We start from the raw sequence: 26,395 nt of genomic DNA, 5'->3' as shown, positions 1-26,395 counted from the left end.
ACCTGGAGCCATCTGCTGGAAGATGGAAAACATCACATTTAAAAATGCGGTATTATCGGCTCCAGGGGCTGGGAAAGCCGGATACTGGGGTGCCTGGATTGAAGGCGACTCCAACGCCGGCCTCGAGGTCTGCGACGGTCGGTGAGAACACTTGAGGCTGTGGTACCTCAAAATACTGAAGGCGGCTGCCCAGGTGAAGACGGTGAAGCTGGAGAAGGCAACGGCGTCGAAGGATGAGGAGTGAATGTGGGACTGACCTCCCAAGTCTTGCGACGTCGAGTCGATGGCGACCTCGACCGGGACCTCTCCTTACTCGACCGGCGCCGTGATTCCCGACGGCGCCGGGAGTCTCGATGACGTTGATGAGACTTCGGCGAGGAGGATTTTCTATGGTACCTCTTCTCCTTTCTCTTCGACTTCGCCATAAAAGGTTTGGCCTCTCGCTCCTTCAGGGCTTTCGGATTCATGTGTTGAAATGAATCACACCTGGCCAAATCATGGTCGGAACTTAAGCACCACAAACAGTCCGAATGTGGGTCAGTAACCGACATTTTGCCCCCACATTCTCGACAGGGCTTAAAACCATACTTCCTCTGAGACATAGTAACCCCAGAGAAAAACACTCAGCAAAAAACACACTGTAACCGTCGAACAGCAACAGTAGCTCCCTCGAAGATAACCGTTTCGAATGGCACGGAAAAAAGGGAACTGACGTCGGCACGTCGGCGAGGACTTCTTATTGCCTATATGACGTCAGACGGCGTCGCGTGGGCGAATGGGACGTCCTCGTCGACGTGCAGAAGCTAGGAAGAAGATTTCCGTCGAATGCTGGTGTAAAGGGGGGTATTCATTAGGTGAGGAATCCACAGGTAGTTGTATCCATCAGAAGTGTGTTTGCACACTGCACCCGGCCGCCCCCGTGCTGCTGAGGGTGTACTTTCTGTGCTAACTTGTGTCCCCCACGGTGCCCTACAAACCCCCCCTGGTCTGCCCTCCGAAGACGCGGGTACTTACCTGCTGGCAGGCTGGAACCGGGGCACCCCCTTCTCCATTGAAGCCTATGCGTTTTGGGCACCACTTTGAACTCTGCACCTGACCGGCCCCGAGCTGCTGGTGTGGTAACTTTGGGGTTGCTCTGAACCCCCAACGGTGGGCTACCTTGGACCCAAACTTGAACACCGTAGGTGGTTTACTTACCTGCAAGAACTAACAAACTCTTACTCCCCCTAGGAACTGTGAAAATTACACTGTCTAGTTTTAAAATAGCTATATGTGATTTATTCGAAAAGTATATATGCTATTGTGATTATTCAAAGTTCCTAAAGTACTTACCTGCAATACCTTTCATTTGAAGTATTACATGTACAATTTGAACCTGTGGTTCTTAAAATAAACTAAGAAAATATATTTTTCTATACAAAAACCTATTGGCCTGGAATTGTCTGAGTGTGTGTTCCTCATTTATTGCCTGTGTGTGTACAATAAATGCTTAACACTACTCCTTCGATAAGCCTACTGCTCGACCACCCTACCAGAAAATAGAGCATTAGTATTATCTCTTTTTGCCACTATCTTACCTCTAAGGGGAACCCTTGGACTCTGTGCATACTATTCCTTACTTTGAAATAGTGCATACAGAGCCAACTTCCTACAAGTGTTGCACTCAGCAGGAAGCAATTTTTAAGTCTTATTCAGTGTAGGAAACTTGGTCTTTATATAAAGGACCAAAACGATGTACACTGTGCATAGAGTCCAAGGAAATCCCAGCGGTATTAGAGGCACAAATGACATCCAAAACGCCATCTTTTGTGGTAGTGTGGTCGAGCAGTTAGATATATCAAAGGGTAGTGTTAAGCTTGCAAGGCACACACTCACGTAGTAAGTGAAAGACACTCAATGAAATCAGACCCAAATTTTGAGAGTTTTAGAAAAGCTGACAGTGCATTTTTCAGATGCTGCAATGTTATATGGAAAAAGACCAAACACTGCATACAGGTCTAGTACAGCGACTTATGGGACCAAACTTGTGGACTTGGGGTGAGTATGGGGCACGGTCCAAGGTCACACTAGCAGGTCACCTCGGGTAGCAATGGGGCAGCTAGGTGCTGGGGTGCAGTTCAGTAACAGCTGCCCCATTTAAATCCATGGGAATGGATCTGGTTAGAGATACTGCACGGATAGACTGGAAGACCAGTCCAGAGGTATCCACGGGGGCTCGACCCTTGAGGTCCTCAGGCACGTGGGGACACAATTGGTCTACTTTCCTGGGGCTGTGGGGCATGAGTGCAGTGGGGTCTTCTGGTGTTTGGTCCGATGCTGGAGTTCCTCACGGATGCAGGGGAACCTGCAGAAATAGTCTGCAGGCGTAGACTGGGGAGCAAGTCCGACCAATCCAACCAATAGATTCAGGTCTCATTAGACTGGGAGATGTGGGGGCACCCTTAGTTCTCTTCTCCTTGGTCTGGGGCGAACAGGTGCAGAGATGTACTGAGGCGTCGGGTCTTTGTCTTCAGGTCACTCGCAGTTGTTGGGAGTTCTGCAGAAAAAGGCTGCAGACGCCATTGTGAAGTCCACAGTGGACAAACCCAAGGTGGTCTTTGCCTCTGTAGGGCCTGGGTTTCACACTGATATTGTTGGCCCACTTCAGCTCGGGCTAGGTGGCTCGGGTGCCAAGGTGACATCCAAAGTCAGGTTTCTGGCTGTCCCCGACCTCACAGTTCTTTGCTAGTTGCCTGCAGATGCAGGGAAGCAGCTCCTATGCTCCAAAGGAGTTCTTCTTGGCAACCTGCAAAGCACTGGTACCTCTCCTGGTTTCTTGGGGCCTGCAACAGAAGAACAGGTCAGTTGCTTCTCAAGGGTCAGGTGCAGGAGGCAAGCTGGCAACATTGGCGCCATATCAGTCATGCTCCTCAGTGCCCGGGTTCAGCAGGATTCTTGTACCCTCCTTTTGCGTCCAGCAAAGATCTGTTTTCCTGGTATCAGGGGGTCCCCTAAATTCTCAATTTAGGGGGCGTTAAGGGGAGTGAAGGGTAGTAAACAATGGGCTGCATACCCCTGGGGTCTTCACACCCTCTAGATGACCACTTCCTGTGGGGAATGGGCATCACCCTGTCCAGAGTTCCTAAATTGCACCACACACAAGATGGCCGAATTTCCTAGGCTGTGTCCACTTTAGGCTGGTCACACTGAGGAGTGTCCAGCCTGTAAATGCAATACGCCTCCAACATTACTTTTACCCCATCTGTCCAGGTGCGAGATGGGCCCTGGGGCAGGGGAGAATCGCCATCCTCCACTTCTGCATACTAAAGGCGTTGGGGCTTCTTTGAAGACTCCTGCTTTGGAATGCAGCTTATCCTGTGGAGAGGGGAGGGTAACACCCCTGTCTGAGCAGGCTTTGTTTCTGACCTCCAGAGAGCTTAGCTCTCACCCTTAGGGGTCAGATTCTCGTCTGTTGGTGGCAGACTCGTTACAAATAGTCACTGAGCTCACCAGCAGTTGGTAGGTTTTCAGGGGGCACCTCTAAAGTGCCCTTTGGGTCCATGTATTAATAAACCGGTCACTGGAATCAGCAAAAGTTTATTAATACGAGATGTTTGATACCAAATCTCCCTATTTTCAGTGAAGCCATCATGTAGCTGGGGAACTCATGTTCACCAGTGTCTAGCACATGTACTAAAAATGGCTTCCCTGTGTGCTTGCTATGTCTAAGAATCAACAAAAACATAGAAGCGGCATATCTGAAGATATGTTACCACATATAATATAATGATCCCCGCCTTAGGGCTGTAAGGCCTGATGTAGGGGTGACTTACGAATACTACATGCAGTGTTTAGAGGACATGGTACACAGGGGGTTAGGATGTCTACTGGGCAAGGCCAAGGGAAGTGGCATAGAGGGGGCAGGGGGTGTTGGAAAATGCCACTGTTGGCATGGCTGCCCCCCAACTTTTTGCCTAGGGTTGATGCAAACTTTGATTGAAGGTGTGCTGGTATACTGCTAACCGGGCCTCAGCAAAAGTGTTCTTTCCTAAAACTGTACCTTTGTTCCCACAACTGCCACAGCCCTGGCACACAGTTATGTCCCTTGTCAAGGGTATCCATGGTACCAAGAGCCCTGTGGCCAGGGAAGGTCCACAAGGCCTGCAACATGTATTATGCCACCCTGGGGGACCCCTCACTCAGCCAATGCACACTGCCTTGCAGCTTGTGTTTGCTAGTGGGGAGAAAAAGGCAGAGTCGACTTGGCACCCCTCTCAGGGTGTCATGCCCCAAAATCACTGCCTGTGGCATAGGTAAGTCACCCATCTAGCAGGCCTTATAACCCTAAGGCAGGGTGCACTACCCACCAGGTGAGGACATACCTGCATGAGCAATATGTCCCTACAGTGGGTAATTAAATTTTTAGATATTGTAAGTGCAGGGTGGCCATATTAAGTATATGGTCTGGGAGTCTGTCATTACGATACACTGAATACTGGGAAGTTTGGTATCAAACTTCTCAGCACAATAAACCCACACTGATGCCAGTGTAGGATTGATTGAAAAATGCACATAGGTGGCATCTTGGAGATGCCCCCTGCATGTTAGCCAACCTAGTAGGACTGACCTGTTTGTGCCAGCCTGCCACTTCCAGACAAGTTTCGGACAACATGGGGTGAGTGCCTTTGTGCACCCTGTGGTCAGAAACAAGACCTGCCCTGGGAGGAGGTACTTCACACCTCCTCCCTGCAGGAACTGTAGCACCTGGCGGTGGGCCTCAAAAGCTCAAGCATAGAGTTACAGTGCCCCACGGCACTCCAGCTAATTACTAGAAGTAGTTTTTAGTTTCTAAAAAGTAATCCCAACTTTAGAGACATAATGAATGGCTCAGAGGACATAGTGATGGAACTCAACCTCACACCATACCTCCATCTAGGGCTGGCAGAGCTAAGGTCCCTTTGCAAGCTAAGAAAGATTAGAACTGGTTCCAACCCTACCGAGGTCAAGCTCCAGAAGCTCTTGGCAGAGTACACCAGGGACCACCCTGCTGAGGAGGAAGACCTTCCCTCAAAGGGGGAAGTAGTTAGGGATCAGGAGGATGAACTCCCCCCTCGTAACCTATCTAAGGAGACCCGGGCTCCAATATCCTTGTCTCCACAGATAGTACACACTGGATCTGTATCTTCCACAGGGGAGTCCAGTTGCTCTGGGAACATTGAGGACAGCCTCAATGAAGAGGACATCCTTTTAGCAAAGATGGCCAAAAGGCTAGCTTTGGAGAAACCTCTCCTAGCAACTGAATGGGAGAGCGCAGAAATGGGCTTAGCACCCATTAATGGTGGCAGCAACATAAATAGGGTCAGAGAGACTACAGACATCCTAAAAATCCCCAAAGGGATTGTCCCAAAATATGAAGATGATGATGATATCACCAAATGGTTCAAAGTTTGAGACGGGCTTGTGCAACCAGAAAGTTAACCAGATCTCACTGCTGAGCTCTCCTTTGGGAACTGTTCAATAGTAAGTGTAAGGATAGACTCCTCACACACTCTGGTAAAGTTGCAGAATCCCGTGACTAAAAGAAGTCTACCCTGATTGAGGGCTTTGGATTCTCCACTGAGGCGTATAGAATTAGGTTTTTTTGGGGGGGGGGGGGGGGGGGGGGGCTCAAAAAACCTCCTGGATTGATTTTGTTGACTACTCACTGAAAACACTAGCTGGTTGGATAACTGGCATTGGAGTGCATGACTATGATGGGCTTTATCATTTGTTTATGAAGGAACACCTTTTAAGTAGCACTCTTCAATGATAAGTTGCATCAACATCTGGTAGACATAGGTCCACTTTCTCCACAGGAATTGAGAAAGAAAGACGACCATTGAGTCAAGACAAGGGTGACCAAGACTTCCACAGGGGGTGACCAAAAGAGAGGTCCCAAAGCCTCCCCAGGGGAAGGATGGTGAGACATCCAAGGACAAAACTAAAGATTCTTCTCAAGATCCCCAAAACCCTGCTCAGGAGGGTGGGCCTGAGCCTCTTCACAGTCAACAAATAGGTACAAGGGTAAAAACTTTGATCCCAAGAAGGAATGGTGTCAACTGTAAACAGCATGGACACCAAACTGCAGACAAGGCCTGTCCCCAGAAAAGCCCCACTAGCACTACTCCAGTCAGTACTGAAATAGCCAGTCTCCAGGCGGGATCAACAGGGTGCCCACAGCAAATCAGGGTCCACACCAAAGCAACTTTAGTCTCTGAGGGTGGGGTGGATATAGCCAAACTAGCTGCCTGGCCACCTAACATGCAAAAATACAAGCAGCAGGTATTGATCAATGGGACAAAGGTAGAAGCCCTGAGGGATACAGGTGCCAGTGTCACAATGGTGACAGAGAAACTGGTTTCCCCAGGACAGTATTTGGCTGGACAAACTTAACCAGTTACCAATGCAGATAATGTGACTAAAATCCATGCCATGACGACTTCAGAATGGGGAGAACTCACTAGCCTGAAACAGGTGGTGGTTGCTTCTGCAATCCCAGTAGAATGTTTGCTAGGGAATGATTTGGAGTCCTCAGCATGGGCTGAGGTAGAACTCAAAACCCATGCAGCCATGCTGCATATCCCTGAACTAGTGTGTCTAAAAACAAGGGCACAGAGCCTGGAATAATGGCCCCACCTTCCAAAAGAAAAGGTAAAAGGACTGGGGGACCAGACACTGATCAGCATGAGAAGCAATACCTCTCAACCCAGGAAGATGTCCTATCCCCTAAGGGAACTGAGTTCATGGTGCTGGAGCCTTACCAGGTAGAGCTCCTGGCCCCAGGGGGGCCCTCAAGGGAACAGCTGTGCCAGGGACAAAACACTTGCCCCTCTCTTCATAGCCTGAGACACCAGGCTGCTGAATAGGAAAAGGGAGATGGCAGTGGCTCCCATAGGCTCTATTGAGAGGATGGACTCCTTTACACCGAGGCCAGAGATCCCAAACCTGGTGCCACTTGAAGAGTGGTAGTGCCTCAGGTGTTGAGAGAGTTTATCCTCACACTGGCATATGACATTCCCCTAGCTGGGCATTTGGGACAGACCAAGACATGTGACAAACGTATAAACCATTTCTATAGGCCCAACATGACCCAGAAAGTAACTGAGTTTTGTAGCTCCTGTGTCACCTGTCAAGCCAGTGGCAAGACAGGTAGCCATTCAAAGGTCCCCCTCATTCCACTTCCTGTGGTGGGGATCCCCTTTGAAAGGGTTGGTGTAGACATTGTGGGTCCACTTGAACCTCCCACACCCTCAAGGAACCAATACATACTGGTAGTAGCGGATCATGCTACCAGATACCCTGAAGCAATTCCCCTTAGGTCAGCTACTGCCCCTGCAGTAGCCAAAGCCCTAATTGGTATTTTTACCACAGTGGGTTTCCCTAAGGAGGTGGTTTCTGACAGAGGTACAATCTTCATGTCAGCTTACCTAAAGCACATGTGGGATGAGTGTGGAGTGACTTATAAGTTCACCACACCATACCCATCCACAAACCAATGGCCTTGTTGAGAGATTCAACAAGACATTGAAGGGCATGATCAAGGGGCTCCCTGAAAAACTCAAAAGGAGATGGGATGTCCTCTTGCTACGCTTGCTTTTCGACTACAGAGAGGGGAGACAGAAGGGAGCTGGGTTTTCCCCCTATGAGCTTCTGTTTGGCCATCCTGTAAGGGAACCACTGGCACTTGTTAAAGAGGGCTGGGAGAAACATCTCCATGAGCCTAAACAAGATGTAGTGGAGTATGTGCTTGGCCTCCGCTCAAGGATGCCTGAGTACATGGAAAAGGCATCCAAAAACCTTGAGGCCAGCCATCAACTCCAGAAGTTGTGGTATGACCAAAAGGCTGCAATGGTTGAATTCCAGCCAGGGCAGAAACTTTGGGTTCTGGAGCCTGTGGCTCCCAGGGCACTTCAGGACAGATGGAGTGGCCCTTACCCAGTGCTAGAGGGAAAAAAAGTCAGGTCTCTTACTTAGTGGACCTGGGCACTAGCAGGACACCCAAAAGGGTGATCATGTTAACCGCCTAAACTCTATAACGATAGGGCAGACATAACCATGTTGATGGTTACTGATGAGGATCAGGAAGCAGAGAGTGAACCTCTCCCTAACCTCCTCAACTGACCCTAAAGATGGATCAGTAGATGGAGTTATCTATTCAGACACCCTCTCTTCCCAACAGCAAGCTGACTGCAGGCAAGTCCAACAGGCGTATGCGGAGGTCTTCTCTTTGTCCCCTGTCAGACACATGTGTGTCTCCATGATGTGGACACAGGAGACAAAGACAGCTTGCCTGTCAAAAACAAAATATGCAGACAGTCTGACCAAGTCAAAGAGCATCAAAGTGGAAGTCCACAAGATACTGGAGTTAAGGGCAATACAGCCCTCGGACAGTCCCTGGGCTAGCCCAGTGGTCTTGGTCCCCAAACCTCATACCAAAAATGGCAAGAGAGAAAAGAGGTTCTGTGTGGACTAGAGAGGACTTAATTCTGTCACCAAGACAGATGTACACCCCATACCCCGAGCTGATGAATTAACTGTTGACAAGTTAGGTGCAGCCAAATTCCTATGTACCTTTGACTTAACTGCAGTGTACTGGCAAATTAGGATGGCACCTGGAGCCAAAGAGAAAACAGCATTCTCAACACCTGATGGGCATTATCAGTTCACCGTTATGCCCTTTGGCATGAAGAAGGCCCCTGCCACCTTCCAAAGGTATGTGAATCAAGTCCTTGCTGTTTTGGAGTTCTTTAGTGCAGCATATCTAGATGATATTGCTGTCTTTAATTCCAACTGGCCGGATCACCTGGTCCAACTGAGGTTGGTTCTGCAGGCCCTGCTAGCAGCAGGCTTCTCTTATCAAAGCATCTAAATGCCAGATAGGGCAAGGCACAGTTGTATACTTGTGCCACCTTGTAGGTGGAGGTCAAGTGCAACCCTTACAACCTAAGATCCAGACAATTCTGGACAGGGAAGCTCCAAAACCCAAGACTCAAGTCAGGGTATTCCTTGGCTTGACTGGATACTACAGGAGGTTTTTGAAGGGATATGGGTCCATTGTGACTCCCCTCACTGAACTAACCTCAAAGAAGATACCAAAAAAGGTAAATTGGACCCTTGACTGTCAAAAGGCCTTTGACACCCTAAAAGAAGCAATGTGCCCAGCACCACTTCTAAAAGCTCCAGATTACTCTAAACAATTCATTGTGTAGCCAAATGCCTCTGAACATGGGATAGGAGCAGTCCTGTCCCAAACCAATTATGATGGCCTTGACTGGCCTGTTGCTTTCATTAGCAGGAAGTTACTCACCAGAGAGCAACGCTGGAGTGCTACTGAGAGGGAGGCCTTTGCTGTAGTTTGATCCCTGAAAAAGCTGAGACCATACTTGTTTGGTACTCACTTTGCTGTTCAAACTGACCACAGACCTCTCAGATGGCTAATGCAAATGAAAGGTGAGAACTCTAAACTTCTGAAGTGGTCCATATCCCTACAGGGAATGGACTTTGTAGTGGAACACAGACCTGGGACTGCCCATGCCAATGCGGATGGCCTTTCCAGGTTCTTCTACTTAGAAAATGAATACTCTCTTGGGAAAGGTTATTCTCATCATCTTTCGATTGGGGGAGGGGGGCTCAAGGGGTGTAGGGAAATGCCACTGTTGGCATGGTTGCCCCAAACGTTTTGCCTAGTGTTGATGCAAACTTTGATTAAAAGTGTGCTGGGATCCTGCTAACCAGGCCGCAGCACCAGTGTTATCCTAAAACTGTACCTTTGCTTCCACAATTGGCACAGCCCTGGCACACAATTAAGTCCCTTGTAAAAAGCCACCCTGGGGGACCCCTCACTCAGTCCATGCACACTGTCTTGCAACTTGTGTGTACTAGTGGGGAGAAAAAGGCAGAGTCGACATGGCACCCCTCTCAGGGTGCCATGCACCCAAAATCACTGCCTCTGACACAGTTAAGTCACTCCTCTAGGAGGCCTTGCAGCCCTAAGGCAGGATGCACTATACCACAGGTCAGGGCATAGCTCCATGAGCAATATGTCCCTACAGTGGCTAAGTCCATTTTTAGACATAGTAAGTGCAGGGTAGCCATATTGAGTATATGGCCTGGGAGTCTGTCATTACAAACTCCACAGCACCATAATGGCTACACTGAATACTGGGAAGTTAGGCATCAAACTTCTCAGCACAATAAACCCATACAGATGCCAGTGTGGAATTTATAGAAAAATGCACATAGAGGGCGCCTTAGAGATGCACCCGGTATGATAGCCAAACTGGTAGTTTAGGACTGACCTGTCTGTGCCAGCCTGCAACTTCCAGACGAGTTTCTGACCACATGGGGTGACTGCCTTTATGCACTCTGTGGTTAAAAACAAAGCCTGCCCTGGGTGGAGGTGCTTCACACCTCCCCCCCTGCAGGAACTTTAACACCTGGCGGTGACCCTCAAAGGCTCGAGTTACTGTGCCCCAGGGCACTCCAGCTAGTGGAGATGCCTACCTGCCCCCGCCCCTCCCTGGACAAAGCACCGGTTTTGGCTGCAAGTCTGGTGGGAAAGTTAGGGAAAACAGGGAGGAGTGACCACCTCAGCAAGGGCCACCCCTATAGTGTTCGAAGCTGAGGTGACCCCCCTCCCTGCAGAATCCTCCATTTTGGAGGATCAGGGCCAATAGGATTAAGAATGTGCCCCCCCTCCCCAAAGGGAGTGGACACACAGAGGGTGTAGCAATCCTCAGGGACAGTAGTCATTTGCTACTGCCATCTAACTCCTAAAACACTCGTAAATTTAGTATTTAAGGGCTTCCCTGAGCCCAAGTCGATAGATTCCTGACGACCTCAAGAAAGAAGGACTACTGAGCTGAAAACCCTGCAGAGAAGAGAAGGAGACCGGCCCATCTCCTGCTTCAAAGAGCTGCAAAAGAAAAGCGACGCGTCCTGCAGGTCCAGCGACCCCTGCAAAACCTCCAGAGGACTGCCTGCAACCCGAGGACCAAGAAACTCCTGTGGACAGCAGACCTATCCCAAGAAAAAAGAAGAAACTGCTTCTAAGGGACTCCCACCTCATTCCAGAAGCGTGAGTCCTAACCATACTGCACCCGACGCCTATGGCCCAAGTCCAGGTGGCCAACTGACCAGAGAGAACCCACAGGCGACAGCGACCAAGTGGCCACCCTAGGATGACATCTCCACCCCTCCACAATGACACCTGCAGAGGGAATCCCGAGGTCCCCCCTGACCGCGACTGCCTGGGACGAAGATATCCGACACCCGGAGAAGCACTGCGCCCGCAGCTCCCAGACTTAAGAGAAACCAACCACTAGTGCAGAAGTGACCAGCAGGCGGCCCTCCTCCCTATCCAGTCAGTGGCTAGCCCAAGAAGCCCCCCTGTGCCTTGCCTGCAGCGGCTAAGTGACCCCTGGTGTCCCCTTCATAGAGTTTCATTGGGAGCCGATTGCCCTGTTTGCACCCTGCACCCGGCCGCCCCAGTGCCGCTGAGGGTGTGGGATTGGTGTCTACTTGGGGCACCCCCAGTGCTCCTCTAAACCCTCCTTATCTGCCCCCGACAACGTGGGTACTTACCTGCAAGCAGACCGGAACCGGAGTACCCTGTGTCTCCTTAGGGGCCCACGTAATTTTGGCTCCTGTTTGACCTCTGCACCTAACCAGCCCTCTGTTGCTGGTGCTGGGTGTTTGGGGTTATCTTGAACCTCCAACCATGGTCTACCTATGCCCCGGAGACTAAATCTGTAAGTTCATTACCTACCTAAAAAACTGTACTTTATTTACTTCCCCCAGGAACTGTTGAAAATTGCACTGTGTCCACTTTTAAAATAGCTGTTTGCTATTTTAAATAAAACTGTGTACATTGTTGACTCTATTCAAAGTCCTGATTATACCTATGCAAAGTATCTTTCAATGTATGTACTTACCTGTAAATTGAATCTTGTGGTTCTAGAAATAAATTAAGAAAACATATTTTTCTATATAAAATCCTATGGGTCTGGGGTAAGCCCTTCAGTGTGTTTTTCTTCTATTGCTTGTGTATGTACAACAAATGGTCAACACTACCCTCTGATAAGCCTAACTGCTCGACCACACTACCACAAATAGAGCATTAGTATTACCTATTATTGCCTCTGTCAAGCCTCTGGGGAACCCCTCTACTCTGTGCACACTATATACTATATCTAATTTTGATCGATTATATACAGAGCCAGCTTCCCACAGGGGAGAAGTGGCATTATGTGTGTGTGTGGGGGGGGCGAGACTGGTTTATTGGCAGAGTGTGTGTGGGGGGAAGCGGGGAGTGGCAGAGTGGGCAGCGGGGGGAAGCGCCACACAGCTGGGGGGGGGGGAGGGGGAGGCCACACAGCAGGGGGGGGGGGGGAGGCCCCACAGCAGGGGGGGGGGGGGGAGGCCCCACAGCGGGGGGGGGGTGTTGGAGCGCCACACAGCGGGGGGAAGCGCCACACAGCGGGGGGAAGCGCCACACAGCGGGGGGGAAGCGCCACACAGCGGGGGGAAGCGCCACACAGCGGGGGGGGGGGGGGGAGCGCCACACAGCGGGGGGGGGGGGAAGCGCCACACAGCGGGGGGGGGGGAAGCGCCACACAGCGGGGGGGGGGAAGCGCCACACAGCGGGGGGGGAAGCGCCACACAGCGGGGGGGGGAAGCGCCACACAGCGGGGGAGGGGGGGGGGGAAGCGCCACACAGCGGGGGAGGGGGGGGGGGAAGCGCCACACAGCGGGGGAGGGGGGGAAGCGCCACACAGCGGGGGAGGGGGGGGGGAAGCGCCACACAGCGGGGGAGGGGGGGGGAAGCGCCACACAGCGGGGGAGGGGGGGGGAAGCGCCACACAGCGGGGGAGGGGGGGAAGCGCCACACAGCGGGGGAGGGGGGGGGGAAGCGCCACACAGCGGGGGAGGGGGGGGGGGAAGCGCCACACAGCGGGGGAGGGGGGGAAGCGCCACACAGCGGGGGAGGGGGGGAAGCGCCACACAGCGGGGGGGGGCGCCACACAGCGGGGGGGGGCAGCGCCACACAGCGGGGGGGGGCAGCGCCACACAGCGGGGGGGGGCAGCGCCACACAGCGGGGGGGGCAACGCCACACAGCGGGGAGGGGAAACGCCACACAGCGGGGAGGGGAAACGCCACACAGCGGGGAGGGGAAACGCCACACAGCGGGGGGGGAAACGCCACACAGCGGGGGGGGGGGGAAACGCCACACAGCGGGGGGGAGCGCCACACAGCGGGGGGGGAAGCGCCACACAGCAGGGGGGGAAGCGCCACACAGCGGGGGGGGAAGCGCCACACAGCGGGGGGGGGAAGCGCCACACAGCGGGGGGGGGAAGCGCCACACAGCGGGGGGGGAAGCGCCACACAGCGGGGGAAGGGGGGGGGGAAGCGCCACACAGCGGGGGAGGGGGGGGGGAAGCACCACACAGCGGGGGAGGGGGAGGGAAGCGCCACACAGCGGGGGAGGGGGGGGGGAAGCACCACACAGCGGGGGAGGGGGGGGGAATCGCCACACAGCGGGGGAGGGGGGGGGGGGAAGCACCACACAGCGGGGGAGGGGGGGGGGGGTGGGAATCGCCACACAGCGGGGGGGAGCGCCACACAGCGGGGGGGGGGGGAACGCCACACAGCGGGGGGGGCAGGGAAGCGCCACACAGCGGGGGGGGGAAGCGCCACACAGCGGGGGGGGGAAGCGCCACACAGCGGGGGGGGGAAGCGCCACACAGCGGGGGGGGGAGCGCCACACAGCGGGGGGGGGAAGCGCCACACAGCGGGGGGGGGAAGCGCCACACAGCGGGGGGGGAAGCGCCACACAGCGGGGGGGGAAGCGCCACACAGCGGGGGGGGAAGCGCCACACAGCGGGGGGGAAGCGCCACACAGCGGGGGGGGAAGCGCCACACAGCGGGGGGGGAAGCGCCACACAGCGGGGGGGGAAGCGCCACACAGCGGGGGGGAAGCGCCACACAGCGGGGGGGGAAGCGCCACACAGCGGGGGGGGAAGCGCCACACAGCGGGGGGAGCGCCACACAGCGGGGGGGGAGCGCCACACAGCGGGGGGGAGCGCCACACAGCGGGGGGGAGCGCCACACAGCGGGGGGAGCGCCACACAGCGGGGGGGAGCGCCACACAGCGGGGGGGAAGCGCCACACAGCGGGGGGGAAGCGCCACACAGCGGGGGGAAGCGCCACACAGCGGGGGGGGAGCGCCACACAGCGGGGGGGGGGAAGCGCCACACAGCGGGGGGGGGGAAGCGCCACACAGCGGGGGGGGGAAGCGCCACACAGCGGGGGGGAAGCGCCACACAGCGGGGGGAAGCGCCACACAGCGGGGGGAAGCGCCACACAGCGGCAAACACCATTCATTCACACCAAGTCCAAGGCAATAAGGCACATTAAAGGCCTAGCGTTCTCACCTGACAAAATCTCCTTCGGCCATTCCATACGTAGTTGCCTGCTTGTTTAAATCTGACACCTGTTCTTCAGTTATATCGTCAACATCCACTTCAACGTCTGCAAAAGCAAACAGTTCGACAATAAATACAGAATTAAAGCACAACAGTGATAATTAGTGAGAAAACAGTTATTTAATTTTGTGTTTTCTTAAGTGCACTAATACCTGTTTGGTGTGCTGGTCCTGGGAAATAACTAAGCTGATGGATGACATAGCTGAGGAAAACCCCAGTTTTTAAATGCTTATAGAAAGAGAGAGGGTCAGAGACTGCCCAAGTGGAAAGGGAAAGTGAGTGCCACAGGTGGGTCACCCATTTTGATGTACTCTGCAGATTGTAGGAACAAGCAACAAGTGAGCTGACGTCAATAAAAATGTGAGTGCAAAAACAACAAGGTGGTGGATGGAATGCATGAATTAATCTCAGCCACTGGCGATTGCTCGGGACTGCATCCCAACCATCGGTTTTGTTGCCCACCATGCCACCTCAGTTTTGACCCAGTCATATGCAAATCAGTCTTGACCCTGCTCCTCATGAGAACAGTCCAATTCGAACTGCCAGGCCAGGTCCTCCTTGAACCGGAACACAAGCAACCTAGGATCAGTTTCGCCTTAGTTATGGGCTCATCAGCTGGGTACAGCTTGGTTGACAATCTATTCACTCCAGCAACAAATTTGAGAACATCTGAGACCGATTTGTTGGAGAGAGTCTTTGATTATCATCAGTAAAGATTTAGTCATAAAGTACACGTTATAATGAGAAAATGGTGTAGACTTAATATTGTCCTTGTTAGGTATATACAGATTGGGATTGGTAACTCGGGAAAGAGCGACAAGGCAATACTGGTGAGGAATTGGCTGAAGAAGTAGTAATAGTTACAAAACACGAAGCTACACTACAGTTAAAAAGGAAAACTTTCCTACCCTGTAAGCATCTGTTCGTAGCGTCCAGGAGAATAGCAAAGAGAACTATTATCTCTAGCAACTGGTCAAGTAGTCTGCTGAAAATAGTCCAACAGGCACTGGTAATTTTAATGTGCCGCACCCCGCAGTCTTGCAATGTTAGGGATTCAACTGCTGTCAGACCACATTTAGGGAGAGAACAGGTCAGACAGAGGGCAATTGGTATAGGGTGTGATGTCTAATATTTTACACGTTTCCAGACACCTTGGTTTCTTCAATCACCCTAAAGGCATGGGCTCCTTGTTTGGAAACATGATCTCCTCAAATGCCCTTTTCGTTTTGATGAGGAATTACATCCTGATCCCCAATACACTCTTCTTTCTCCAGACGTCAGAAGGATTTTTGCTCCCTGGGACACTGCTTTCATGGGTGCCCGGCCCTCTGGTTGCTTTGAATGTATATCACATTTGCATTGAGGAGTGATGCTTGTGCAACCAGTTTTCATGGTGGAAGACTTCGGCTTCAGAGTTTTTCAGCAACCTGGATGTCTTGTCTTTCAATGGTTCTGACAGCTTTTTACTCTAGGGGACAGTAGGATTAGGGTCTACTCTCGTTCCCTGACGACCTCTGAAACAGTTTCCTAGTTTCTCTGCTGGTGTTCATCTTGAGCCAACTCAGAGAAGAGATATCTCCTCCATTAACAGAGCACCCAATGGGAGAAAAAAACTGTGTCCCTGTTCATAAGTGTCTTGGGCATGAACATCAAACAGGCAGAGCAATACTAAAACTTATGTTCCATCAGAAGACAGAGCTAGATTAAAAGCACAGCTGAGAATATCCCCAAAACCTTGAGCCAGCATCTACTGTCTGACATTTTTTAGACAGATTCGGTTCTCTTGTGATCTCTCAACAAAATTGACAACTTCTTCAAGTGCTCTTTAAGTGCCCATGGGAACCCAACAGAAGAAATAAAGAACCTAAAATGGTGGGCACATAATGGCTCACTGCAGAGTCATGGTCAACGTCATAGTCAGACTCCACCTCTGTCAATGCCCACCAAGAGTAGAAAAATATTTTGTACATAAACACTTCAGATCAAAACATTAACTAGCGGAATTATGATCATCATATGAATCTAGAAGATATTTCACCCTGCGCAATATACAGTACATAATTTAATATGATATACTGGCCAATGATCCTGGTCATTACTCTCTTATGGCAGTAAGCTCATCATCGAAGGGCTATCTTTCATATGGCTCAGCAAATTTTTGATAGTAGCAGGATTAAGACTTACGTGCAGACTTTAGCGTCCCACAAGTCAAGAGCGAGATCAGTTAATTCATTGTGTGTTTAGAGTAAGAATTTAGTCTCTTAGTCCTTCATTCTTGGCTAGGGAAAACTCAGCAATTTGATCCCACCTCTACTGGATAAACACGTTGATTATTTGCAGTCCCTCAAAGGCCATAGAGAAGGTTGGGTGCCGCCCATGTGGGTCTGAACATGGTCACCAGGATTAACCATGTGTTGATCAGTAGTCCTAGCATCACCATACAAGAGCTGGCTCAGCAGCTGCATCCTCTCCTGGATGGTGAGGTCATTGAGGCAAGTACAACACCCGACCAGGCCAATTTGAACACCAAGACACTTGCAGCCCTCACTGGGCCGATATGAAAACATATACTTTTCATGGTGCCCGATGGGAACCCCGGAAAGACCATTAGGAGCACTGATCATTCCTCACTTTGGTCTAAGGCAAACTTTTCTCTGAGTGTTCCTCCAAACAGGAACACTCTGACCTTCTCCTTAACAGTCTCTCTTCCCTCCGGGCCAAGCAACTACTTCCTTCTTTCAGCAGACAGGCAGGCTTCTAAGCTACAGGCAGAACTCCAGCGTATCCAGCAGAAAAAGTAGATTTCAGGTGATGTGCTGTCAATCCTGGGAGACTCACTCACAGACAACAGCCCTAGACACAACAGTTCTTTGTGCAATCTGCAGAGTACTCCCTTCACTGGTCATGAAGAACATGGAACTGGAACAAAGTAGAGTGGTTTTGGTCCATCTTGTAGCCATTTCCTAGGCAGGGAATGCAGATCTACAGTCTGCCAATCCAGAACCAGTTTGGGGTGATTCACTTTTTAAGTTTACTTTTAAGGCTGCTCGACACACACACATAGTCTATGTGTAGAGTGACGCTCTTCATAGCATGTAGCACTAAGGCTATCTCCAAGCAGAAGCATGCAAAACATGGGCACAATGAAGTGTGAGGTTTCTTCACCTGGTTATCAACAGCCTCTCCAGTAGTAATCCTGGAAATACAAAAGGGCAGGCCTAATCCAAAATCTTCCTCAACTTCAACAACAAAATGCAGTCCTGTCCTTTAGCCCCATCATACACAAAATAGCAGTGCTCATGAACTAATCACCAGCCCCTTGCTAACAAGTCTTCATAGGATTTCTAAAGTTAGCCCCGTCTGCATCCTCCTTACTCCACCACCCAAAGAAAGGAATAGAGGCAATGCTTTTCCACTTTCTGGAGAAGCTAACCTCATCCTCCCTCTTATGCCATGCCAAATCAGTGGCATCCAAAACAGATGAACAATTCTACTATACACTTGACATATGAAAACTGGATGTCAGCGCAAGGTTCTGGACATTTCCATAATAGAGAAGCTTTACAGGAGGAGGCCTGTAGGCCACTTTGTCACCAGCTTAAATAAAAAAGGTCAGCTCACACTATCAATCTCAAAACATGGTTTGCTGCCAACACATTAGTCCTCTGTCCATTACTTTAACAACATGCAGATGTGCCACTGTAAGGAAATGGCTCCTTGGCATGGTTGCCCCCTGACTTTTTGCCTTTGCTGATGCTATGTGTAAGGAAATGCCTCCTTGGCATGGTTGCCCCCTGACTTTTTGCCTTTGCTGATGCTATGTTTACAATTGAAAGTGTGCTGAGGCCTGCTAACCAGGCCCCAGCACCAGTGTTCTTTCCCTAACCTGTACTTTTGTATCCACAATTGGCAGACCCTGGCATCCAGATAAGTCCCTTGTAACTGGTACTTCTAGTACCAAGGGCCCTGATGCCAAGGAAGGTCTCTAAGGGCTGCAGCATGTCTTATGCCACCCTGGAGACCTCTCACTCAGCACAGACACACTGCTTACCAGCTTGTGTGTGCTAGTGAGGACAAAACGAGTAAGTCGACATGGCACTCCCCTCAGGGTGCCATGCCAGCCTCTCACTGCCTATGCAGTATAGGTAAGACACCCCTCTAGCAGGCCTTACAGCCCTAAGGCAGGGTGCACTATACCATAGGTGAGGGTACCAGTGCATGAGCATGGTACCCCTACAGTGTCTAAACAAAACCTTAGACATTGTAAGTGCAGGGTAGCCATAAGAGTATATGGTCTGGGAGTCTGTCAAACACGAACTCCACAGCACCATAATGGATACACTGAAAACTGGGAAGTTTGGTATCAAACTTCTCAGCACAATAAATGCACACTGATGCCAGTGTACATTTTATTGTAAAATACACCACAGAGGGCACCTTAGAGGTGCCCCCTGAAACTTAACCGACTGTCTGTGTAGGCTGACTAGTTCCAGCAGCCTGCCACACCAGAGACATGTTGCTGGCCCCATGGGGAGAGTGCCTTTGTCACTCTGAGGCCAGTAACAAAGCCTGCACTGGGTGGAGATGCTAACACCTCCCCCAGGCAGGAGCTGTGACACCTGGCGGTGAGCCTCAAAGGCTCACCCCTTTGTCACAGCCCAGCAGGGCACTCCAGCTTAGTGGAGTTGCCCGCCCCCTCCGGCCACGGCCCCCACTTTTGGCGGCAAGGCTGGAGGGAACAAAGAAAGCAACAAGGAGGAGTCACTGGCCAGTCAGGACAGCCCCTAAGGTGTCCTGAGCTGAGGTGACTCTGACTTTTAGAAATCCTCCATCTTGCAGATGGAGGATTCCCCCAATAGGGTTAGGATTGTGACCCCCTCCCCTTGGGAGGAGGCACAAAGAGGGTGTACCCACCCTCAGGGCTAGTAGCCATTGGCTACTAACCCCCCAGACCTAAACACGCCCTTAAATTACTATTTAAGGGCTCTCCCTGAACCTAGAAACTAGATTCCTGCAACTACAAGAAGGACTGCCTAGCTGAAAACCCCTGCAGAGGAAGACCAGAAGACGACAACTGCCTTGGCTCCAGAAACTCACCGGCCTGTCTCCTGCCTTCCAAAGATCCTGCTCCAGCGACGCCTTCCAAAGGGACCAGCGACCTCGACATCCTCTGAGAACTGCCCCTGCTTCGAAAAGACAAGAAACTCCCGAGGACAGCGGACCTGCTCCAAGAAAGGCTGCAACTTTGTTTCCAGCAGCTTTGAAAGAACCCTGCAAGCTCCCCGCAAGAAGCGTGAGACTTGCAACACTGCACCCGGCGACCCCGACTCGGCTGGTGGAGATCCAACACCTCAGGAGGGACCCCAGGACTACTCTGATACTGTGAGTACCAAAACCTGTCCCCCCTGAGCCCCCACAGCGCCGCCTGCAGAGGGAATCCCGAGGCTTCCCCTGACCGCGACTCTTTGAATCCAAAGTCCCGACGCCTGGGAGAGACCCTGCACCCGCAGCCCCCAGGACCTGAAGGACCGGACTTTCACTGGAGAAGTGACCCCCAGGAGTCCCTCTCCCTTGCCCAAGTGGAGGTTTCCCCGAGGAATCCCCCCCTTGCCTGCCTGCAGCGCTGAAGAGATCCCGAGATCTCTCATAGACTAACATTGCGAACCCGACGCCTGTTTCTACACTGCACCCGGCCGCCCCCGCGCTGCTGAGGGTGAAATTTCTGTGTGGGCTTGTGTCCCCCCCGGTGCCCTACAAAACCCCCCTGGTCTGCCCTCCGAAGACGCGGGTACTTACCTGCAAGCAGACCGGAACCGGGGCACCCCCTTCTCTCCATTCTAGCCTATGTGTTTTGGGCACCACTTTGAACTCTGCACCTGACCGGCCCTGAGCTGCTGGTGTGGTGACTTTGGGGTTGCTCTGAACCCCCAACGGTGGGCTACCTTGGACCAAGAACTAAGCCCTGTAAGTGTCTTACTTACCTGGTTAACCTAACAAATACTTACCTCCCCTAGGAACTGTGAAAATTGCACTAAGTGTCCACTTTTAAAACAGCTATTTGTGAATAACTTGAAAAGTATACATGCAATTTTGATGATTTGAAGTTCCTAAAGTACTTACCTGCAATACCTTTCGAATGAGATATTACATGTAGAATTTGAACCTGTGGTTCTTAAAATAAACTAAGAAAAGATATTTTTCTATATAAAAACCTATTGGCTGGATTTGTCTCTGAGTGTGTGTACCTCATTTATTGTCTATGTGTATGTACAACAAATGCTTAACACTACTCCTTGGATAAGCCTACTGCTCGACCACACTACCACAAAATAGAGCATTAGTATTATCTATTTTTACCACTATTTTACCTCTAAGGGGAACCCTTGGACTCTGTGCATGCTATTCCTTACTTTGAAATAGCACATACAGAGCCAACTTCCTACATTGGTGGATCAGCGGTGGGATACAAGACTTTGCATTTGCTGGACTACTCAGCCAATACCTGATCACACGACAAATTCCAAAATTGTCATTAGAAATTCATTTTTACAATTTGAAATTTTTCTAAATTCTTAAAAGTCCTGCTAGGGCCTTGTGTGTTAAGTCCCTGTTTAGCATTGTCTTTTAGAGTTTTAAAAGTTTGTTAAAAGTTTGAAATTAGATTCTAGAAACAGTTTTAGATTCTTTAAAAAGTCTTCCAACTCTTAGCAAAATAATGTCTGATACAGAGATGAATGTGGTGGAACTCGACACCACACCTTACCTCCATCTTAAGATGAGGGAGCTAAGGTCTCTCTGTAATATCAAAAAAATAACCATTGGCTCCAGACCTACCAAAATTCAGCTCCAGGAGCTGTTGGCAGAGTTTGAAAAAGCCAACCCCTCTGATGATGACATCACAGAGGAAGAAATTAGGGACTTGGAGGCCAATGTCCCTCCTCCAGTCCTAAATAGGGAGAACAGGACCCCTCAAGTCCTGTCTCCAACTGTGTTAGTCAGAAATAGTGAGTCCCTCACAGGAGGGTCCCACATTTCTGAAATCACTGAGGATGCTCTCAGTGAAGATGACCTCCTGTTAGCCAGGATGGCCAAAAGATTGGCTTTAGAGAGACAGCTCCTAGCCATAGAAAGGGAAAGACAAGAGATGGGCCTAGGACCCATCAATGGTGGCAGCAATATAAATAGGGTCAGAGATTCCCCTGACATGTTAAAAATCCCCAAAGGGATTGTGACAAAATATGAAGATGGTGATGACATCACCAAATGGTTCACAGCTTTTGAGAGGGCTTGTGTAACCAGAAAAGTGAACAGGTCTCACTGGGGTGCTCTCCTTTGGGAAATGTTCACTGGAAAGTGTAGGGATAGACTCCTCACACTCTCTGGAAAAGATGCAGAATCTTATGACCTCATGAAGGGTACCCTGATTGAGGGCTTTGGATTCTCCACTGAGGAGTACAGGATTAGGTTCAGGGGGGCTCAAAAATCCTCGAGCCAGACCTGGGTTGACTTTGTTGACTACTCAGTGAAAACACTAGATGGTTGGATTCAAGGCAGTGGTGTAAGTAATTATGATGGGCTGTACAATTTATTTGTGAAAGAACACCTGTTAAGTAATTGTTTCAATGATAAACTGCATCAGCATCTGGTAGACCTAGGACCAATTTCTCCCCAAGAATTGGGAAAGAAGGCGGACCATTGGGTCAAGACAAGGGTGTCCAAGACTTCAACAGGGGGTGACCAAAAGAAAGGGGTCACAAAGACTCCCCAGGGGAAGGGTGATGAGACAACCAAAACTAAAAATAGTAAAGAGTCTTCTACAGGCCCCCAAAAACCTGCACAGGAGGGTGGGCCCAGAGCCTCTTCACAAAACAATGGGTACAAGGGTAAAAACTTTGATCCCAAAAAGGCCTGGTGTCATAGCTGTAAACAGCATGGGCACCAAACTGGAGACAAGGCCTGTCCCAAGAAAGGTTCCACTCCAAACTCCCATCCAGGTAACACTGGTATGGCTAGTCTCCAAGTGGGATCAACAGTGTGCCCAGAGCAAATCAGGGTCCACACTGAAGCTACTCTAGTTTCTGAGGGTGGGGTGGATTTAGCCACACTAGCTGTCTGGCCGCCTAACATGCAAAAATACAGACAGCAACTCTTAATTAATGGGACTAGAATAGAGGGCCTGAGGGATACAGGTGCCAGTGTCACCATGGTGACAGAGAAACTGGTTTCCCCTGGCCAATACCTGACTGGAAAAACTTACACAGTCACCAACGCTGACAATCAGAGAAAAGTACATCCCATGGCAATGGTTACTTTAGAATGGGGAGGGGTCAATGGCCTGAAACAGGTGGTGGTCTCCTCAAACATCCCAGTAGACTGTCTGCTTGGAAATGACCTGCAGTCCTCAGCATGGGCTGAGGTAGAACTAAAAACCCATGCAGCAATGCTGGGTATCCCTGAACTGGTGTGTGTGAAAACCAGAGCACAATGCAAGGCACAGGGTGAACAAGTAGAGCTGGAGTCTGGAAGAATGGCCCAGCCTACCAAGAGGAAAGGAAAGTCAGTTGGGAAACCAACTGCAACACAGCAAAAGAAAGGGAACCTCTCTTCTCAGGAAGAAGTTCTGCCCTCTGAGGGAACTGAGCCTTTGGAGCTTGAACCTTATCAGGTTGAGCTCTTAGGCCCAGGGGGACCCTCAAGGGAGGAGCTGTGTAAGGGACAAGAAACCTGTCCCTCTCTTGAAGGCCTTAGGCAGCAAGCTGCTGAAGAGTCCAAAGGCAAGAAAAATGGAACGCATAGGGTCTATTGGGAAGATGGACTCCTGTACACTGAGGCCAGAGACCCCAAACCTGGTGCCACTAGGAGAGTGGTAGTGCCTCAGCTGTTCAGAGAGTTCATCCTAACATTGGCCCATGACATTCCCCTTGCTGGACATTTGGGACAAACCAAGACGTGGGAGAGGTTAGTCAACCACTTCTACTGGCCCAATATGTCCAACATGGTTAAGGAGTTTTGCCTCTCCTGCCCCACCTGTCAAGCCAGTGGTAAGACAGGTGGGCATCCAAAGGCCCCCCTCATTCCACTTCCAGTGGTGGGGGTTCCCTTTGAAAGAGTGGGTGTGGACATAGTTGGTCCACTAGAACCTCCCACAGCCTCAGGAAATATGTATATCCTGGTAGTAGTGGATCATGCTACCAGGTATCCTGAAGCTATTCCCCTTAGGTCGACTACTGCCCCTGCAGTAGCCAAGGCCCTCATTGGTATCTTTACCAGAGTGGGTTTCCCTAAGGAGGTGGTGTCTGACAGAGGTACCAACTTCATGTCAGCATACCTGAAACATATGTGGAATGAGTGTGGAGTGACTTATAAATTCACTACACCCTACCATCCACAAACTAATGGCTTGGTTGAGAGATTCAACAAGACATTAAAAGGCATGATCATGGGGCTCCCAGAAAAACTCAAAAGGAGATGGGATGTCCTCTTGCCATGTCTGCTTTTCGCTTACAGAGAGGTGCCACAGAAGGGAGTAGGATTCTCACCCTTTGAACTTCTGTTTGGTCACCCTGTAAGGGGACCACTTGCCCTTGTTAAAGAAGGCTGGGAGAGACCTCTCCATGAGCCTAAACAGGACATAGTGGACTATGTACTTGGCCTTCGCTCTAGAATGGCAGAGTACATGGAAAAGGCAACCAAAAACCTTGAGGCCAGCCAACAGCTCCAGAAGTTTTGGTATGACCAAAAGGCTGCACTGGTTGAGTTCCAACCAGGGCAGAAAGTCTGGGTTCTGGAGCCTGTGGCTCCCAGGGCACTCCAGGACAAATGGAGTGGCCCTTACCCAGTGCTAGAAAGGAAGAGTCAGGTCACCTACCTGGTGGACCTGGGCACAAGCAGGAGCCCCAAGAGGGTGATCCATGTGAACCGCCTTAAGCTCTTCCATGACAGGGCTGATGTGAATCTGTTGATGGTAACAGATGAGGATCAGGAGGCAGAGAGTGAACCTCTCCCTGATCTTCTGTCATCAGACCCAAAAGATGGCACAGTAGATGGAGTGATCTACTCAGACACCCTCTCTGGCCAACAGCAAGCTGATTGTAGGAGAGTCCTACAACAGTTTCCTGAACTCTTCTCCTTAACCCCTGGTCAGACACACCTGTGTACCCATGATGTGGACACAGGAGACAGCATGCCTGTCAAAAACAAAATCTTTAGACAGTCTGACCATGTTAAGGAAAGCATCAAGGTGGAAGTCCACAAGATGCTGGAATTGGGAGTAATTGAGCGCTCTGACAGCCCCTGGGCTAGCCCAGTGGTCTTAGTCCCCAAACCTCACACCAAAGATGGAAAGAAAGAGATGAGGTTTTGTGTGGACTACAGAGGGCTCAATTCTGTCACCAAGACAGATGCTCATCCAATTCCAAGAGCTGATGAGCTCATAGACAAATTAGGTGCTGCCAAATTCTTAAGTACCTTTGACTTGACAGCAGGGTACTGGCAAATAAAAATGGCACCTGGAGCAAAAGAGAAAACAGCATTCTCCACACCTGATGGGCATTATCAGTTTACTGTTATGCCCTTTGGTTTAAAGAATGCCCCTGCCACCTTCCAAAGGTTGGTGAATCAAGTCCTTGCTGGCTTGGAGTCCTTTAGCACAGCTTATCTTGATGATATTGCTGTCTTTAGCTCCACCTGGCAGGATCACCTGGTCCACCTGAAGAAGGTTTTGAAGGCTCTGCAATCTGCAGGCCTCTCTATCAAGGCATCCAAATGCCAGATAGGGCAGGGAACTGTGGTTTACTTGGGCCACCTTGTAGGTGGAGGCCAAGTTCAGCCACTCCAACCCAAGATCCAGACTATTCTGGACTGGGTAGCTCCAAAAACCCAGACTCAAGTCAGGGCATTCCTTGGCTTGACTGGGTATTACAGGAGGTTTGTGAAGGGATATGGATCCATTGTGACAGCCCTCACTGAACTCACCTCCAAGAAAATGCCCAAGAAAGTGAACTGGACTGTGGAATGCCAACAGGCCTTTGACACCCTGAAACAAGCAATGTGCTCAGCACCAGTTCTAAAAGCTCCAGATTATTCTAAGCAGTTCATTGTGCAGACTGATGCCTCTGAACATGGGATAGGGGCAGTTTTGTCCCAAACAAATGATGATGGCCTTGACCAGCCTGTTGCTTTCATTAGCAGGAGGTTACTCCCCAGGGAGCAGCGTTGGAGTGCCATTGAGAGGGAGGCCTTTGCTGTGGTTTGGTCCCTGAAGAAGCTGAGACCATACCTCTTTGGGACTCACTTCCTAGTTCAAACTGACCACAGACCTCTCAAATGGCTGATGCAAATGAAAGGTGAAAATCCTAAACTGTTGAGGTGGTCCATCTCCCTACAGGGAATGGACTTTATAGTGGAACACAGACCTGGGACTGCCCATGCCAATGCAGATGGCCTTTCCAGGTTCTTCCACTTAGAAAATGAAGACTCTCTTGGGAAAGGTTAGTCTCATCCTCTTTCGTTTGGGGGGGGGGGTTGTGTAAGGAAATGCCTCCTTGGCATGGTTGCCCCCTGACTTTTTGCCTTTGCTGATGCTATGTTTACAATTGAAAGTGTGCTGAGGCCTGCTAACCAGGCCCCAGCACCAGTGTTCTTTCCCTAACCTGTACTTTTGTATCCACAATTGGCAGACCCTAGCATCCAGATAAGTCCCTTGTAACTGGTACTTCTAGTACCAAGGGCCCTGATGCCAAGGAAGGTCTCTAAGGGCTGCAGCATGTCTTATGCCACCCTGGAGACCTCTCACTCAGCACAGACACACTGCTTACCAGCTTGTGTGTGCTAGTGAGGACAAAACGAGTAAGTCGACATGGCACTCCCCTCAGGGTGCCATGCCAGCCTCTCA

At 50.8% G+C, this 26,395-nt stretch overlaps 1 protein-coding gene across 3 annotated transcripts in view; it reads right to left on the bottom strand.

Annotated features, from left to right (window-relative positions):
- Nucleotides 1–26,395, bottom strand: part of CLASRP (CLK4 associating serine/arginine rich protein) — a 664,783-nt gene that overhangs the window by 430,868 nt on the left and 207,520 nt on the right. For all 3 annotated transcript variants that reach the window (XM_069207696.1, XM_069207697.1, XM_069207699.1), the window contains one exon: nt 14,452–14,548. In XM_069207696.1, coding sequence (XP_069063797.1) covers nt 14,452–14,548 — 97 coding nt within the window. The remainder of the gene's footprint in view (nt 1–14,451; nt 14,549–26,395) is intronic.

Source organism: Pleurodeles waltl, chromosome 9 (assembly GCF_031143425.1).
Source record: "Pleurodeles waltl isolate 20211129_DDA chromosome 9, aPleWal1.hap1.20221129, whole genome shotgun sequence".
In the NCBI taxonomy this organism is placed as follows: Eukaryota; Metazoa; Chordata; class Amphibia; order Caudata; family Salamandridae; genus Pleurodeles; species Pleurodeles waltl.
Note: the sequence above shows the minus strand (reverse complement) of the source record. Positions and strands in the feature narration are given on the sequence as shown.